Source organism: Egretta garzetta, unplaced genomic scaffold (genome assembly GCF_000687185.1).
Source record: "Egretta garzetta isolate BGI_Z169 unplaced genomic scaffold, ASM68718v1 scaffold568, whole genome shotgun sequence".
Taxonomy (NCBI): Eukaryota; Metazoa; Chordata; class Aves; order Pelecaniformes; family Ardeidae; genus Egretta; species Egretta garzetta.
In genome coordinates, this window is record NW_009260625.1 from 440,939 (window position 1) to 458,594 (window position 17,656).

Below are 17,656 nucleotides of genomic sequence, written 5' to 3' on the forward strand. Positions count from 1 at the left end.
GCTCATACTGTCTCCCCCTGTTTGCAGTTTCTCTTTCAACAGATGGGGGTTGGTTTGTTTATTTTTAAAAGATCCCCCTCCTTTTTATCCAAATAAGGCCATTCTCTTTCTCCTACTTTCATACAATTTTTTTTTTTTTTTTTCAGGAAAGAGACAGATGAAAGAATTATTTCTTATCAGCAAGACTTGTGCCTGGGTGACACGCGATTCTTTTTTTTTTTTTTGTTACAACACAGGTTAACGGTGCTAGCTTGCGTTCTGCTTTATCGGTCCCTTCTTTTCTGAAGCTGTTTCAAAGAGCACGATGGGGTTTGGAGCTCCAGCATTTGTCGCTCCAGCAGCGAGGATGGGGTTTGGGTGGGTTTCACAGAGACCTACAAACATGCCGTGCATCATCAAATGTTTAAACGTGTGAAGTTTCCAAGAAACAGCTCTTTTAAAAGTGGTAATTGCATTTAGGAACGTTCACCTTAAACATCATGTAAGCAGGTTTGACGTTGCAGGTCTCTGATGCCAAAGCGGAGGGATCATCATCATCGCTTGCTATGTAACCCTCAGCTCTTAGCTAAGAGCTAAAAACATACTTTTAAGTGAAAAAATAGGATAGAGAGCCCAACAGCGTTGCGATTTATGCAACTTGTATAGCACAAACGCTTGGGAAGCTGTGAGAAAGCTCCAGGGCTCCCTTTGCTCCCCTACTGGATGGTAAGAGTTGTAATTTTGAGGTCTCTGGACTCATGGTTACCCAAGGATGCTATTTGCTTGGGCTTTAATTGTAGTAAAAAAAACCAAACCCAAAACCAAACCCAAAAAAGCGTGCAGAGCCTGCATAAGCAAGGTCTTTCAGGGCTTTTATAACAAACTTTGCTTCCACCTAGAGAAGAGCGCCCCTATGGGGATGCATTGATGCCAATTTTTATTTCTAGCCAAAACAAGAACACATGTACCAAACCACCTTTGTCCGCAGCAACACATGGCCCAGACCCCTCCGCCCCCCCCCTGGCCGGTGGGTGCTGCCCACACCAGCTACTTGGACCACGAGGTTCTTCTACTCGATGCACTGGAGTATCATCACTCAACAGCTTCATAAAAAGGCTGCTGGCTGACTTGTGCTCAAATCCTAATAGGGGAATAGGGCAGTGAAGTTAGAGGGATTTCTTGTTTTGCTTTTTTACATACAAGTTTATCAGCCTACAGGAAACGAAAACAAGCGGGGTTCGAGTGTCGGCTCTAGCGAGACAGCATGGAGGGAACCCCCAACTCCAGCCCTTGTTTAACCCCCCCACTCTTTTATGCTAAATTTGATCAACCTCTACATTTTTATTCTTCCAGCGTGTGCGTGAACGGTTGCGGCACCACCACAAACCCCTTCGTGCTGCAGCACGAGAGCAGAGGGAATGGCAGAGCCTGGTTTTTTCGGAGTATTCTGGGCCCAGGTACATGTGGAAGCCACTGCACAGCTCAGTGCCGTAGGGAAAAATGGCTTCCAACTGGGAAAGGCGGCATCGGCAACACTGGACAGCGCAGGGCAAGAGGCGGGAGGGTGCAAGATTTGGGCTTGGTGATGTTCCCTCCACCACCGACCCTCGTTCTTGGCCTCCAACACCGCAATGGAAATCCCCTCTTCCCCCGCCCGGGCCTCACCTCTCTAAATTTCCAGGCAGCTCCAGCCAGCAAACCCCCCCATCGCCACGCCGCTCTCGGGGAGGGTGGCAGCCCCCGGCTGAAGCGAGGGAAGAACAGCGAGCAGCCTGCCGTGTTAGAAAGGAACATTTTATTGCAAGAGATTACAGACCCGGCACTGCGGCCAAAAACGTTCCCGTTACATCGAAATTGCTACCCATGTACCAGGCAACAGCACCTACACAGCATGGTGGATCGAAATGTCTGAAATCATAACGGTCAGCTTATTTAAGTACCACTCTAAGAAGATTTTTTTAAAAAACAAAAGTAAAAACTATATAAACCCTTTTTTTTTTTTTTTAATATGAAACCGGTGTTTGAACAGGCCGTTAATTACTGTGGTAAAAAGTGGGAAAGTCTGTTAACCATAGATCAGGCTTCTTTCACAGCCCTTACCATTTAGTTAAAATCAAGTACCTGTTATTCAGTTTATTTTTCCACAACTTGTTCAGCCAACATTTATCTTCTGTAGGTTTTCAGAAGCAGGCACATTTAATGAACAGCCCCTCTTTAAAGCACCAATACCTGCAGGATAATCCAGAACTGGCCCAGAAAACGCAGGGGTGTCAGCGCAGCGTCGCAGGAACCGACCTCCCCGTCTCAGTCCCGTGACGCTGCCCTTGCGGAACTTTGGATGGATGTGCCTCTCCGAGCCCCAACTCACGACTCGCACCCCTCCTGCGATCCACTTACCTCAAGGACCTCGGTGATTCCCCTGAGCGTGGCTGAAAAAGTTGGACTTTGACCAGGCAACACGGCTCAAACACGGACAGTCAGGCCCAGGACATAACCCCCAAGTGCTACAGTCCCCACCTTTGGGGCATCGGGCGCTCGCTCTCCCTCCCTCCGCAGCGGCTGGTGGTGGCTGCTGCCTGGCCAGCTCTGCTTCAAGGGCAGCAGTTGGATCTGCGGGCCGGGCTGGACCGCCTCAGCTTGTGGGAGCGGTCCCCTCCTGCAATTCACACGATCCGTACGGCGGCAAACCGGAGGAAATGCCCAGGGATCTTTGCGAGCCACTTGCCTCCACCTCCCATTTTCCATGCGTACAGCCTGAACACGCTACTGCCCGGCAGCGGCCACCGCAGGGACTTTAAAAACCCTGCCTTTCCAGCAGAAACCGCTTTTCAAGCAATGCAAACAACGGGTTTTATTTTTAAGACGATTTGGAAGTATCACTGGGACTAGGGGATATAGGCAATCATCTTACAAAAGTTAGGGCGTGGTCTTCTACAATTTCCCAGGCTTCTCTAAGCATTCTGAAAATTCCTTGGTAATTTTCCAGAGGCCGCTACTTAAAAGAGCTTTACCAGAAACTAGGGTAACGCCAGAAACACCCAAGATGGCATTAAGGAACCAAAATGAACCAAGCAAAAATCGCTATGCCACCACAGCCCTTACCCCGAGGCGAGTGGACCAACGCTCGTGGTTACTCGTGCGGTTCTGGATGTCCAGCTCTTTAGCAAAGACCACCACAAAGCCTCTCAAGCCACAGGTCTCAAAACATGAGATACATATAACGAAGCGACTGATTTAACTAACTCTCTTCTACCAGATTATTTAAGAATCTCTGTAGCACCGGAAAGGAGGATTTGTATGTCCTTGTAGGTAGTGACAGAAGGTCTGTATTGCCTAACAACAGAAGCCGAGAAAACAAACAGCCCCACGTGAGGAGTAGAGGCTGAAGAAAGCTTAAGGGTACTCCATCATTATTTAAAAAAACCCAACAAACCACCAAAAAACAAACAAGCAAAATCCCACTAACCAAAAAACCATTCGGTCCCTATCAACCCTATATGCAACTGATTTAGTATCAGAAGAGTCCTAGAACTTCTGTACATATTTCAAACTACTCAGCCAAGGATCCGATGGGAGCAGGGCACCCGGCCAGAAAGCCAGCACCAAAAAACTGCTGCTCCTCATCAAAAGGATCTCATTTTGGAAACTCGCCAGGCCTAGAGCTCCCTGCTCTTCAGACACAACCCTTGCATTTTAGTGTTACACAAAGCAGCTCGCTATTGGGGTTTAATGCATTAAATAGAATTAACTATTTTTATTATTATGAACCTAATAAAGAGTTTTTTGCTACTGCTAAATTCCGCACGGTATGGCTTCACCTTACAAGCATTCTTAACAACACTAGATAAATATCATTTGCACTTAGATCAATTTTTCCATCTGTTCAAACAGCCACAAAATACAGCGCCCTCACGAGCACCTTTTTTGGTGAGAAGGGTAAACAAGCACTCTATTAAAGCATCAGAAACATTCAAGGGGATTCGATCGCTTCCCTCTGTTCTCTTTCGAGACATCGCCGTACATCTTCCGCTTTCACAGCGTAGAAAAAGAACCCCACAATCCTCCACGACTTTAGAAATTCGTTAGTCCGCATCCACATTATCTATCTGCAATACACTTCAGCATCCCAGTTATCTTTCCTAAAATCTCTTTTTTTTTTTTTCCTCCAGCCTTTAAGCTTACTGATGTCGATTTTTCCAGTTAAAAAAAAAAAAGGAATAAATTTTGACAATAAAGCTAAATAATAAAGCAACTTGTACAGTAAACCACTCGATCGCAGTAATTTAATGATAGCCTTGGCAGAGCTAGGCCAGCCTGGTCTCGGGACTCGGTCCCGCCCGGCTGCGCAGTCTTCGCCCATCTATTTTACCAGAACCTTAACAAGCCCGGTGTGTCAACTCCGAACTGCGCACATAGAGGAAGACAGACATTTATTCATATTTTCCACCAATCAAATGTAATGCGTCTGTGAACAAGTCAGTTTATTGCAAGTAAATGTACTTTTACTTAAGATCATGAGAAGATGCTAATCCCAAGCAAGACAAACCAATTTCACAAACTTAATTCACACAATGCAAATAAACGCTTCACATTATAGACATTTAGATTTTCTTTAAACCTTTTTATTTAGAGATTTTTCTGGTAAGGAGATATACCATAGGAAAGCAATTTCACTGGCAGTGAGGTATGTATATACTCTACCAAAATACTCCTCTTGTTTTAACTGCTTTTAACTTTATTTACATATAAAGAAAATATCAATGCATATCCTTGGCTTAACTACAGTATCTGTTACCCTATATGAGTAAAATGAAATGTTACTTGCATACAAAATCGATTTGTAGAGGAATCTGATTGGATTTAAACAAAAATCATGTTCTGAAGACAGTTTCAATGAACAAACACAATTCATCATGACCAAGACACCTGCACCATATTTCCATCCTCACAGCACATTTATTTCAGTAATTCTGTAAGTAGGTCCTTAGCATGAGCATAGTGTTACAGTTTTCATACATATAATCACATCCAAAACAAGCTCTAAAATTTAAGTTGTAAACATTCTCTTCATATGTAGAAACATTTCAATCTGTGTTTGAATTTTCTAAAATGATCAATCTTTTAAACAGAATTATAAATGAGAAGTCTACTCTAACCGTGTAGTGAGCAATGCTTATTAGTACATTTCTACAGTGTTAAATAAAATAAGAGAGAGGCAAACTTCTGTAAGCAAGTCAGACTTTTAAGTAAATCATCATAAAGAAACAAACTTGTTAACAAAAAGATGCTTTGTAATAAAGAAAGTTGGATTGAATCTACTATGATACAAAAACATAAGGGTAAATACCATCTTTGTTGACAAGTAGGAGGTAGCATGGATGCACCACTTTATTGTCAGTGAGAAATGCAACTGAAGTAAAGAATATTTCCTTACCACAAATTTCCAGTATTATGTACATATTTCTCTTAGAAATTTGTTTAAACAAGTTTCCCTCCACTTTTTAGTACAAAAAGCCTCATGTGATTTAAAAAAAACACTTACACACCTAGATAGAATAGTACTAATTGCCCTATTTGAATGAAACAGTCTCTTGAACTATGAAGTACATGATATTTAATGCCCTAAATTGAGTAAATTGTATTAGCAGTTCTTGGTATTATACAAAACACTACATACATACAAACAAAATATAATAATATCTTATTTTACTATGCAATTCTTTTTTTTTTTTTGGAATAAACAGAGCCTTGATTTGGGTAACACTGAAGAGAACATGTTTCTTTGTTTTATTAAAATCTGTCTTTTAAGTACCCATGTGCAACAATTTAAAAATGGCTGCCATACATGTAATGGTCTTGTATTGATAGTGAACACAGTAACTGACAAAAACATAATAAACCTTAAAAACACATCTTCCACCCTATATAAAATATAAAGACTACTTACTGTAACTGTTAAGTATTCAATTTATTTTGATGTTACTGTAATCCACTTCCTCTATTTTTCTGTCTTTAGCATTTATAAACATAATTTAGTGTAGCAATTTATTTTTAAAAAATGACAAAGTATTTCAAATTTACATCCAATTAAAATTTAAACTGTTTCCTTGTTCTATGATGCTGCTTCTGCCATCAGTAAAGAAAATGAAGTTTCAGTAATTGAAGCAGGCTTTTTAAGTAGTGATGTGACTTCAACCATGCCAGCTCCAGTCCGTGGAAGATTTGCGTTGACAATGTGTCGCTGCAAGTGCTTTATCCAGTCTTCTTGAACAGACAAAGGTCCTCGAAAGACCAGACCACAAAACCTATGCAAACATTAAAATTATTCCATCAAGATATATCTAGCTCTACGGAAAAATTGTAAAATAAAGACATGAAGTGGAAAGACGTAATTTTCTTCAAGTTTGTTTCTACAGATTTTAGCTGAAAACTTTAGTAATTAAGAGTTCATTTCTAGTAACTGTGAGCACAAAAACCCTGCAGTTTATACAACTTACATTTTTAACGCTAGCAATAACAGTCTGTTGTTCTTACGTAAGGTTTCTTTCGAAAGACAGAATATTACTCAGACATGACCAGTAAGATTTTAGCTAGAGAAACAGTTGGCAACCTAATATTGGATGGAGTATGACCGATTCAAGTCCTCTTGTTCAAATTAATGAAAATAGGCAACTGCTTCCCCCCCTTATTATTCAATTTAATCACAAACACATTAACAGGATAAAATCTTAAATCTTCTTATGACTAACACGAGCGAGCTCTTAAGAATGTGTTCTTTCAATTAAAATAACCCTGTGTACCTGCATCTGAGTATGTAAACTTCATCAGCACTATGAGGTAATGGCAGCATTTTTTTCTTGCTTCCAGATCTTGACCTTGACTTCTTTTGCTTACAGTCTAAAGCTAAGAAGAGAGAAATTTCCATATGTGAAAGTGATACTTCAATGAGTGTTAACCAAACAGAGATATTTAGTAAGCATCCCCTATAGCAGCAGTGAAAAGACATCTACCTCCTTGTATTTCTACATTTAGTTATAATGCAAATCCAAAACAATTACAGTGTGCTCTAAGAAATTTCCTGGCAAAACACACGAAGCTTTTTTTTTTTTAGTTCAGCACAGCGCTTGCTCTTTAAAAGACTAGATAATTGACATTCAGCATTAAGCTGTTGTTTTAGTATCAGCAAGCACCTACTAACCTATTGCAAAATTATACAGAAGCAAACCACCATTGGAATTCCCTTTCATGCATAAAACGTTGTCAAAATCTTGGAACTTGTTTTGTGGCTCAAGTACCATCGTTAAGTCCACTCGTGTTCAACCAAGTTACAACTTCACAAAGTTGTAGCTTTCAGCTACTACAATCAAGAATTTCTAGTTTGAATAAAACACCTGCCATTTCTTCATCAACATAATGCGAAAGTTTGTGCTTTTATTCTAAGAACTGCAAATTAAGCTTCCCCCTCACTCCTGTCTGAATTCTAATGCATCTTAGAAAAAATATGTATTAATCCTTGGCAGTAGGAGCTGGTATTAGGACAATCAACAGGAATGGCAAGGCCACTTTTTAAGTTCAGTCTAAGCATTTGAAACTACATATGAAAATAATGTGTGTGAACAGGAAGCGCATAGCAAATGGGTTCAGTCAACACTGAGGTCTGTACCTCCCATGAACAGATGTAATAGGAATCTGTAACAAAACCTGGAGATTCTAAGCAGCAGCCGAAGTTGGGGGATGTGGGGATTAAACTGAGTTAATATTGTTATGATGAAAACAGCTGATAAAGCTCAAGAAAAAACCCAAGAAGTTCGGGACTGCTTGAACTGAGAAGTGTATCTAGCTACGCTCTACTCCAAATACAAGACACCGACACTAAAACTCCACAGAAACCTGGAAGACAGTAACAAGGTGGTATTCTTGAAACCAAAAAGGCATAACGCTATGTTACTGAAGCATATTAACAGTAAAATTAGGAAAAATCGTTACACTTGTCTAAGTTTTGACTCCTGTAATATAAACCAGAAGAATAAATCTCTTCGTATTCTGAAGCACGAGACATCATCTGGTGAGGCAAAACACGCTGATTTAAAGAACACACAGTCTTGATTGCATCCTTGTTTTTCCTTATGTCCTTCAAATGAGCGCCACTCAATCTCTGACCCTGTAGCCAGACTTTTAACTTGTAGATACATCAGACATTTCCCCAGTTCCATCCCCAGATGTAAAGATTCCTACAGTAGCTAGAAAAATGGGAGTGAATTTTTGAGGTTTGAAGGTACCAGGGAACTAATCAAACAGGTAGAAAGTAGATACCAACCTAAAGAAGCTTCCTTCAGACCCTGGGTCAAGCCATCATTAGGAAGACAAGGCTCAACAGCATTTTTTTTTCTTTTTTCTGCTAGCAGCAATGAAAGCAGCCTGGACATAAAGGCAGTAACCCAAAGTGGCAGGGGAGAGAGAGAGAGAAGTGGGCAAGATAATTTCTGGAAAAGTGAATAGGTAGGGGGTTCTTAATGCTTTATGCTCTCATCAAAAGCATATTCTTCATATAATTAGGAAGAAAAAAGCTGACTACCTTTCAGACTGTACGAAGTATCAAGTAGTATAAATATTTTACATACCGCAACATCAGTAACATCACCAGAAATGTAAGCAGATAAAATACCGAAACCCAGACACTCATTGCCTGAAGAGAATGTTTGCATGAGGGCGACTTATCTGAAGCAGATATTGCAGCAAAAGCTTTGCCATTGCTGATTTTGCAGAACGTTATGGGAAGGAGGGAAACAGAAGTCAGTATTATCCGAATGCAAACACATCCATGAGTTGCATCTGATGGCAGTTAGTTGATGTCAGTTGATACGAGTTAAAAAAAAAAAAAAAAAAAAAAAAAAAAAAAGGCAGTAGACAGCAGCCTCCTTCAGAGACGCCTACATGCATGTGAGACAAGAACTAGCATATTTCCTTCATGTCAGAAAACTTAAGACACTCATTCCCATCAAGAAATTTGATTCTACTCCCATACATCCCAAGCATTTCAGAGAGCTTTCACATTCTTACTAGACCCGAATTGGTCTTCTGCAACAGAGTTCCCGATATCTAATGTTTTTCTGTGTATGCAATCTTAAAACACCAAACACCACCCCTCTCCTCTGCACTACCATGCCATCAAATAGACAGTAACACAAACAAACTGCCATAATGTACCAGGGGAGGTAGTTTCTACTTTCTTGAAAGGTACCTTTTTCAACAACAATGAGAACACAAGGAAAACAAACGAACGGGCATCTTCTCTAAGCCATTTACGACGGAGGCTCTAGATCGAGAAATTACAAAACAAAGAATAGAAAATATAACAGTAAAAGACTTCAAGAAAAAAAAAAATCCGATCACTCAACGCATTCTTAGAGTAACTTAGCTAAGACTGGGAGTAGATTTGCCCAAGCAAGAAGCTGTTACAAAAGACAGGAATACTAAGAACACTGAACCTGTGTTCTGCAAGGGGTATTTTTTTGTTCCCTTTGTCTTTTGACCTAGCGAACATATTCCTTCACATTTTAGGGGGCACAACGCAGCACAAGCACATTTTGAAGTTACTCCAATGAAGCAGGAAAAAACCGCGGAGAAGGAGTAACATTTGGGTCAAGCTGATTGAAAAAAGTAATTGCAACACCAGTCAGAGACGTGTACCAGTAACTGCCACATTAATGTCATTTTTGTCTATCCAGAGCATAACAAGTTTAAATGAAGCCACATGCACACACTCAAGTACTCTGTTGATACAATGCGTACAGGTGCGTGCAAGCACCAAGTCAGTCACACCATTGCCTTGCCCGTAAGAAAGCGCAGCCATGTTCTGACCGAAACTCAGTCACTGTTCTTCCAACGGCTTTACTGTAACAAACCATGACCTCAGAATGTAAGTTTTTAGCACTTTAGGAAGAGACCAAGGAAAATTTAGCTCCAGTAACCTGCATGGAAGTTGCAGTGAATTGCCAGAGAGGCAGGAATTACCTGCCATTAACGCCTACTCTGTGGCTATCCCAGCTCCCAAATCATCGTCCTTCATTCTCCATTAAGGGCCAGTTCTTTTGGGAAGAAGCTGCCTTCTTTCAAGTTTGGCCACCTGGTGTTTCCTAGTCCCTGTTCCAAAAACCTTTTGTAGACAACCAGTTACACCACTTCATCAAACCTCTGATACAGCATGACGGAGAAACAACCCATTTAAAAGAAAAGACTATCAAACTTTGCAGGCATCTCCTTCAGGCACTCAACTTCAATTTCAGAGTACACTATTTAGAAAAATATATGCTAAGTCAAAAGGCTGCATATAAAAACATTCTTTACCTCTGCGATCGCTTATCAAGAAAGACTACAAGCAGATGGAGATAGGAGGCTAAAATGAGCATACCTAAGACAACATGAATTAGAAAAGTCACAATTAGAAGTCCTTCATGCTATGAAATTTGGTCTGAGGTTGAAAATTAAAGTGCACCTATGCTAATTTGCATGCTCTGCTTCTTGATGTCCCTCAACATGGAACACTTCTCATTTCAGGAAGACTGAAGCTGGGTCTTCATTCAGACTTCATTACTTTTGTCACAGCCTATGTAAGTTAACACAAGTCGAATAACTGCACGCATAAATGGATCTAATTAACCATTTAAAAACACTACCAATTCAAAAGTAAAAAATAATCCCCACCAGTAATTTGCTCCCTGAAGGATTTTATAGGGTACTAAAAATTAGCTCATCGTGCCAGTTGATCGGTTTTAACTGTAACAGCACAGAATAAAGACGCACAAAGCCAGCGGATCTCAGACTTCTGCTGTAGCTGCATATGCTTCCACAGTAAACGTCCCGAAGCTACAACTTTGACAAAGCAACATTAGAAATTATTTGGAAGCATGGTGGTCGCATGAAGTGCTACCTCAGTCACACTTTTGGCTCAAAGGCCAGACTCCTTGCTCTGTATTTTATTGTTCTCTTCCGAACTTCTGAAAAAGCAGTCTCCATCTACAGCAGCAAAGACCAAAGAAGAGAGTGGTGATCCCCAGAAGATGACAGCCAGCAAGAAGAGACGGAGTATGTGAAAAGAGTCAAAGAGAAGATGTAAAAAGCCAGGGTGCAAGAAAGTATCGAGAGACTCTGGGGGTGAAAAGAAGCCTAGAGAGAAGAAAAGGAAGGAAGCTGGATATACAACTGTACCAAGAAGAGCGAGATGCATTTTGAAGATTTTGCGTAGGTCTGTCCAATGCTCGAATCAGAAGAAAGAAGCAAGTTTGCCACATGCTCCAAGAAACACGAATGTGTTGCTATTCATCAAAACAGGTATAAAAGGAAATTAGCATCTACTCAAGATGAGCAATTAAATCATTACATTGTTCAACATTGGACTGCGTAACAAAACTGAAGTTCCAGTCAGACATCGGAAGACCATCTTGCAAGCACCAATACAAAAGTACATAACTATCCAAATGCACCCAAACGGGCATTTGCTATACAGTGGATCCATACTGCAGAACTACAGGCACAAATTAAGTTTAACAAATACTGATCTTCAACAGCCAACAGCCTAGAAATTTTCACTTCTAGGATGTTTTTCTTGAGTCCATTCTCAAAATTTACCATTATGCTTAACTATGTCTATTATACCACTGAAACTGTCAAGTTGCAATTGGGGAAAAAAAAAAAAAAGGCTAAGATTTACCTAAATCTGCTAGAAAAGCAGTATGAGAATAGTCAGCACTGAAACTGTCAAGTTGCAATTGGGGGAAAAAAAAAAAAAAAAAGGCTAAGATTTAGGTAAATCTGCTAGAAAAGCAGTATGAGAATAGTCATGCTGAAACTGTCAAGTTGCAATTGGGGAAAAAAAAAAAAAAGGCTAAGATTTACCTAAATCTGCTAGAAAAGCAGTATGAGAATAGTCAGTATCAAACCCGTATGCAGACAAACTGAAAAACTGAGCAGAAGACCAGTACGTCAGCTAATGTAGTGCTAGGAAAGGTCTCACTTTGGTGACAAGCAGAGGTTACTATATTTCTCTTACTCAACAGTAATGCCTAGGTAGCTCCCATAACAATTGCCAAATAAAAGAATTACAGCATTCATGTTTACACACAATTATTTAGTCACAGCAAGAAACTGAGACAAATATTCAACCGTGACTTCTTTTCAGTAGTTATGTTTATTTTAGAAGCTAGAAGAAAGGCTTTGTGAAAACAGAAGGAGGAACCTGTATAAACGTATGCTCATTGCCTCCATAAAGGTTCCAGGCTGAAGCCAAACTGCGGACACCTTGAAATTGCTCTCAAGTGCAACTATTTTTTAATAAGAAAAACTGAGATCTTCCCCAAGAGCGACACTCATAGCAAAGTTTAAAACTACTGTGTGCTAGTGAAACCTTGCATTAAAATAATTCTCTTCACAAAACTTGCGATATTAAGTGGAATACTGAATAAAACTACTGTTTAAAAGCAGATTTTCTGGTCTACAAGCCTTGCACTGAGCTTGCACGAATGAAAAGTCAATGAGCAAAGTTTACAAACTTTGCAGAGTTAAAACAGTTTTAGTGGAAATGACTAAGTAAATACAAATATACATTGGTTGCATAATGTCACAGCTAGAACTGAAGCCTCTCTAAGTCACCGGTTTCAGTGAAGGGCCTTTACCCACGTGGTACAGGCTATTTATCTGGCTCAGCTCCAGCTTCTCAGATCAAAAGATTTTTTTTTTTTTTTTAAAGTTTTGTTTCTAACCTTTCTTTTTTAAGCTTTATTTCTAACCTCATTTTGTTTCTAACCTCATTTTAAACAAACTTCTAGGTCCAATGATACAAGATACGGGAGTTTTCTTTCAGTTCTTTTAAAGAAAGTGGCAACTGTTCTGGCGAGTATGCTACTACTTCGGTAGCAAAATACATTTCTTAAAGAAAACAAACTAAAATCCCTGAAAGCCCCTTAACAAGCTACCTTCGCTCTTCCCATTTAGTAAAAGGGAAGCTGAGGTACAAGGAGCTTGTCCAGGATCCAGTCTCTGTGTACTATCGTGTTTGCCACAATGCCTCCTCCATCGAATTATTGTTAAAATTTCAATGGGCAATTTAAACATACAGCTATTGAAAAATATTTCACCAGTAGGTATATAAGCAAAGTAACTTACCACAGGGCTAACATCAAATCACAGCAGTGGTAAATGAAGTCTGCTGCCATCATCTTTCTACTGAGTAAATGTGAAAACTTTCAGAATCACTAATTGAAGGCATATACTCCTACACATTGGTCATTACTGCATCTGCTGACTTCCTTCTAAATCTACTTTGTTTTAGCATTAACTTGGTATAGCATAAGACCTGGCAGCCACAGGCCCAGTTTGTAAAAATATTTCTTTTAGCCTTCTGCAGAGAAAGCCTGAAACTCAGTTTCTTTGTCATTCTTAGCATAATGAATTACATCTGCAGATTAAAAAAAAAAGGATTATGCATTTTTCCAAAGCATTATGTAAAAGTCTGTGCTTGTTGACACAGAAAACTGATGCCTTTCTTAATTACTGAATATTCCAGACTTCATACCTCCAAATTTTCCTCACTATATTCTCTACTCTCCAATTTGCTTTTGATCATACGAAGTCTCACTAACCTCAGCAATAATCCAAGTGAACTGAGAAATTGCCTACAGCCGAGCAAACTATGGGTGTCTGGAAATGAGTCAAAATATGGAATATTGGAGGAATTTCAAAATGAAGAGTGTTTTAATAAAAAACATTAATAGCAGTGCCAAATGCTGTACTACACTCACTCCATGTCAGACCAGGTAGTTTTTGGGTTGTGAGCCAAACAAGAAATGAAACCAGCTATATATGGTATGTTGTTAAAAATACACAAACTGCAAAATGACTTGCTTTTCCTATTTTAACTACAGTATTCTTAGTAATTATATGAACTAGATTGTAAAAATTACTTGGTTTGTTGTGTGTTTTTTTTTCTTCCCCTCTCATTTTTGAGGTAATTTTAAACACTTCACTAGATGGTCAACTAGCTGGTTTGGAAGTCGTGATATTATAGGAGAATGAATTTAAGCAACCATCTCTTTAGTTTTGCTTACATACCTTAAGTGTTGGATCCAAAATAAATGAGTAAGAATGAAAATCAGACATGAGAGTGGACAACAGCAACATACCTTTTCTTACAAGTTGCTGAAGTTTTATGGCAAATAAATTGTTTACCAGCAGAAGCTTCAAAATTATTTTGAATTAACATATGCTTTTGTCCAGTCTGATGAGGAAAATGTATCATAGACAGACTTGCTTTTACATCTGTAACAAAACATACCTGTCCCAGTCAAAAGTCCAGCACTCTTCTTTCGTGCATAAGCGCGTAAGTGGTTGGACAGGCTAACAGCACTTGTAAACGTCGTATTGCAATGCACACACGTTCTAAGCTTCACAGGCATACCTATCATTCAAAAGAAAACTATAATCCAGTTCTCTCTTCAAAAAATGAAATTCTCAAAGCGTTGTAAAAAGTTTTCTGCAATAAAGATGGTTTAAAATATATTCACTGCATTGACGCAATTGTTTAGTATATTAGAAGGATCCAAGTTAACCGTTATTAGTTTTCCATGTAGTGCTTTAAGCCAAACCATGTTATTTGGAAAAGAACAGAAAGGAGGCAACTTAGGAGCCCGTTAGGCTACTCTGCATTTAACACCTACTATCAAGTTCCTACAGATCTCCACATTATGAAACTCCAATCCCAAAATAAAATCCTGCAATTTGCATAGCACAATTCTGTTGAGAAATTTCAGAGCTTGCAATGTTTCCAATAAAGAGAATTTAAAAAGTCTAGTCGACAAAGCAGTAATTAAAAGTGTTTTACCTATAAGACTGAAGAGCTCAATACTAAATTAGGCTGCTGTTGAAGGCTCGGAGAAAAAGGTGGTAAAACACACCACTGAACAGCTGTTAGACAAAACATTTTGTTCAGTGCATTTTCTGTTCATTACTTTAGATGCGCAATCGATAATGAAAGTTAATGATTTGAAGTTTTTTGCTAAAATCTTTGTGCTAAATAAATGATCAACAAAGCAACATGCTATTTATCACAGGGAAATAGTGAAACAATACTGAACTCCTCACTTACCAAAGAAACCATTGTAACTTAGCCCCTGCTCAACTTCACCATAACGTTTCTCCCTTCATTTTACCAAAGATATATTGCTTTGGTCAACTAATATTCAAGTTCTCCACTAATAAATTATTAGAAGAATAAATAAAAAAAGCTAAAACTACTCAGCTGGAAAGCCTCTGTTTGCAGGAAAGAAAGAATCCTATTCTCCAGCAGCCCACAGAAGACATGCTGTTTGGTCAGGCAAGTTACAGAAGAAGAACACCTGGTTGGCAAAAACCTTATTAAAAACTAACCCCAGAATTAGAAATATTTGCCTTTTTAGGAAAAACAGAAGAATTTCAACCGCATGTTAAATATTTTCTTATTAACTCAACTGGCACAGTGCGTTAGTTGTCAAATTCTGTTACCTCAGCCACAGATAATTATAGGGCCCTGTTCATAACTGTTAGTACTATGCAAGCGTATGTTTATTTTTACCTGGTTGTTCATCACAACCAAACAGGTGCTACCTAGCATTCAGCGGTAAATATTAAACAGAAAGCAATACACAGTGTCAGATTTGGCAAGCTATTCCTTTAGCATCGTTTTTCAAATCATTAAGCCTGTCAAAGATACACTTCCTTTATTAAGCAATCTCCTGTCTTAAAGGACAACCACAGACGTCCAGAAGACATTAAAAGTAACTCTGTTCCACCTCCACTCTGTCATTTTAGAAAGCCACCTTTGTTAAGAAATTGATTGCCACGCTTTTGTAGGCCCCTAAAAGAACTTCTGAGCACATTGGATTGTAGTTATTCGTTTTGTTTGTTTAAAGGAAGACAAGAATATAGGTGAAAAAGTTCTAGGCACTGCCAGTTTTACTAACCTGCACTGGGTAATAACAAGAAAACCAACAGAACCAAAAAAAGTCAGGGGTATAAAAATAAGATCCTGTTCCTCAAGCTAAAGAATCCTGCAGCACTACAAGGTGGTGTCCAAACAAGAAACAGGTAAATGCAAGCTCTACGTACACACTAAAAAGGATGTTGTAAGAATTCCTCAAGACTAGAAATAACTCTGATATGACAAGTAGGTTAAAAACATCACTCTAAAAGCCTGCTCTATTAGTATACAGAGTATCTAGGAAGCTGATTATAGAATTGTTTCATTAGCACAATTCTCAGTGGAGGGGCCGTATCGGTCAGGGGCTGTGCCGTAGAAACCTGCTGGCTACAACTGCATTCCAACAAAGCTTGAACCAGCACAGGTCTTCACTCAGGATAGACAGGCCCTAACCAAGCATCAGTTTCTCACAGCAGCCGCAATTTTGAAACAAAGAGGAATTAATCTATGTTGTAAGAGTATGTTTGCCTAAAACCATCAAAACTAGTTGACAGTAATTCACCAATTTGGAACATTTATGCATTTATAATGGTACCAACAGTTCTGTTAGTTTGAGCAAATGCTGCTTTGCACAAACCTCAAAGATTTAAATGAAGTAATTCCCAAACCAGCTGCTCTAATGACCAGAAACGGGGTTACCAGCCCAAACATTTCAGAACTGTTAGTCTACCAAATATGCATAGACACTTCAACTTGTTATTGCAGGATGTGTCTTCTTCCTTACTGAGACTCATTTTGTGTCCGCTTTGAATTTGTATGCCCAGCCACATGCAGAACAGGAACTATGTTCCGTGCAAAAACCCATCAGTGCTGCTGAGGGGTTTTTTTCACTTTAGGAAAAACATGTCAGAAATATTTGCTGTGCTACCTCTCGCAGTCAGTGTCCTCTGGAAACAAAACAAGAATTAAATGAACAGAATCCCAAATAAAATACTCTGTACTTGTACATTTTCTATGAATTAAAGGATTCTTTGGAAATGTTGTCAAGACAGCTAGAAACATCTTCTTACCTGACTGCATAGTCAAGTCCATTTTTTGTGGCTGATACATCAATGGACTGTCTTCATTTAATGGAAGAACACATTTCTGAACAAACCTCTTTCTTGCAGTTTGATTATGAATCTTTTGAGGAGAAATATCAGGATTCCTTTCTTCTCCTAACCTCTTATTTTTCAGGAGTTCTATCAGTGTAAGTGACTGATTTCTTTTTTCATCATGTAGCACTGCTTTTGTTTCATCACATTCATTCAGGAAACTCAGCCCTTCTTCCTCCGATGCAGACACAGATGTATCTTCAGTCTTTAGGCCATTATGGTATGCTTCAAGAGGTATAACATTCCGAGATAAAAAGTCATCATTTGATGCAAATTTCTGAGCAACAAACGGTCTGGGAATAATGCGGCGACTGTTCAAAGCCTTTAGGATTTTTTCATACTTCTCTTCATTTTGCATCATCTCATTCAGAACACAGATCGGAGACTTGTGTGCATCCCACTTGGTTTTGCCAAGCCTCTTCAGGTGTCCTCGCACATGATTCGACAATCCAATTTTAGTATCGAACCAGCCTCCACAGAGCTGACACGTATGCTCAGAGGAAGTTTCAGATTTCTCAATCGCTACAAAGAAAATAATTTTCATGGGTTTTGACAATTATATACAATTAAACAT

The 17,656-nt window shown here is 39.2% G+C and overlaps 1 protein-coding gene across 5 annotated transcripts in view; it reads right to left on the bottom strand.

The window, feature by feature from the left end:
- Window positions 1–6,063: 6,063 nt before the first annotated feature.
- The window catches only part of ZNF644 (zinc finger protein 644), a 77,302-nt gene continuing 65,709 nt past the window's right edge, over window positions 6,064–17,656 (bottom strand). For 4 of the 5 annotated variants that reach the window (XM_035900921.1, XM_035900923.1, XM_035900920.1 and 1 more), the window contains exons 5-7: window positions 16,999–17,604; window positions 6,780–6,882; window positions 6,064–6,284 (exon numbers count right to left, since the gene is read on the bottom strand). In XM_035900921.1, coding sequence (XP_035756814.1) covers window positions 6,092–6,284; window positions 6,780–6,882; window positions 16,999–17,604 — 902 coding nt within the window. In that variant the 3' untranslated portion in view covers window positions 6,064–6,091. Of the gene's footprint in view, window positions 6,285–6,779; window positions 6,883–14,308; window positions 14,432–16,998; window positions 17,605–17,656 lie in introns of all 5 variants that reach the window. The other variant, XM_009645506.2, reaches the window with a different exon arrangement.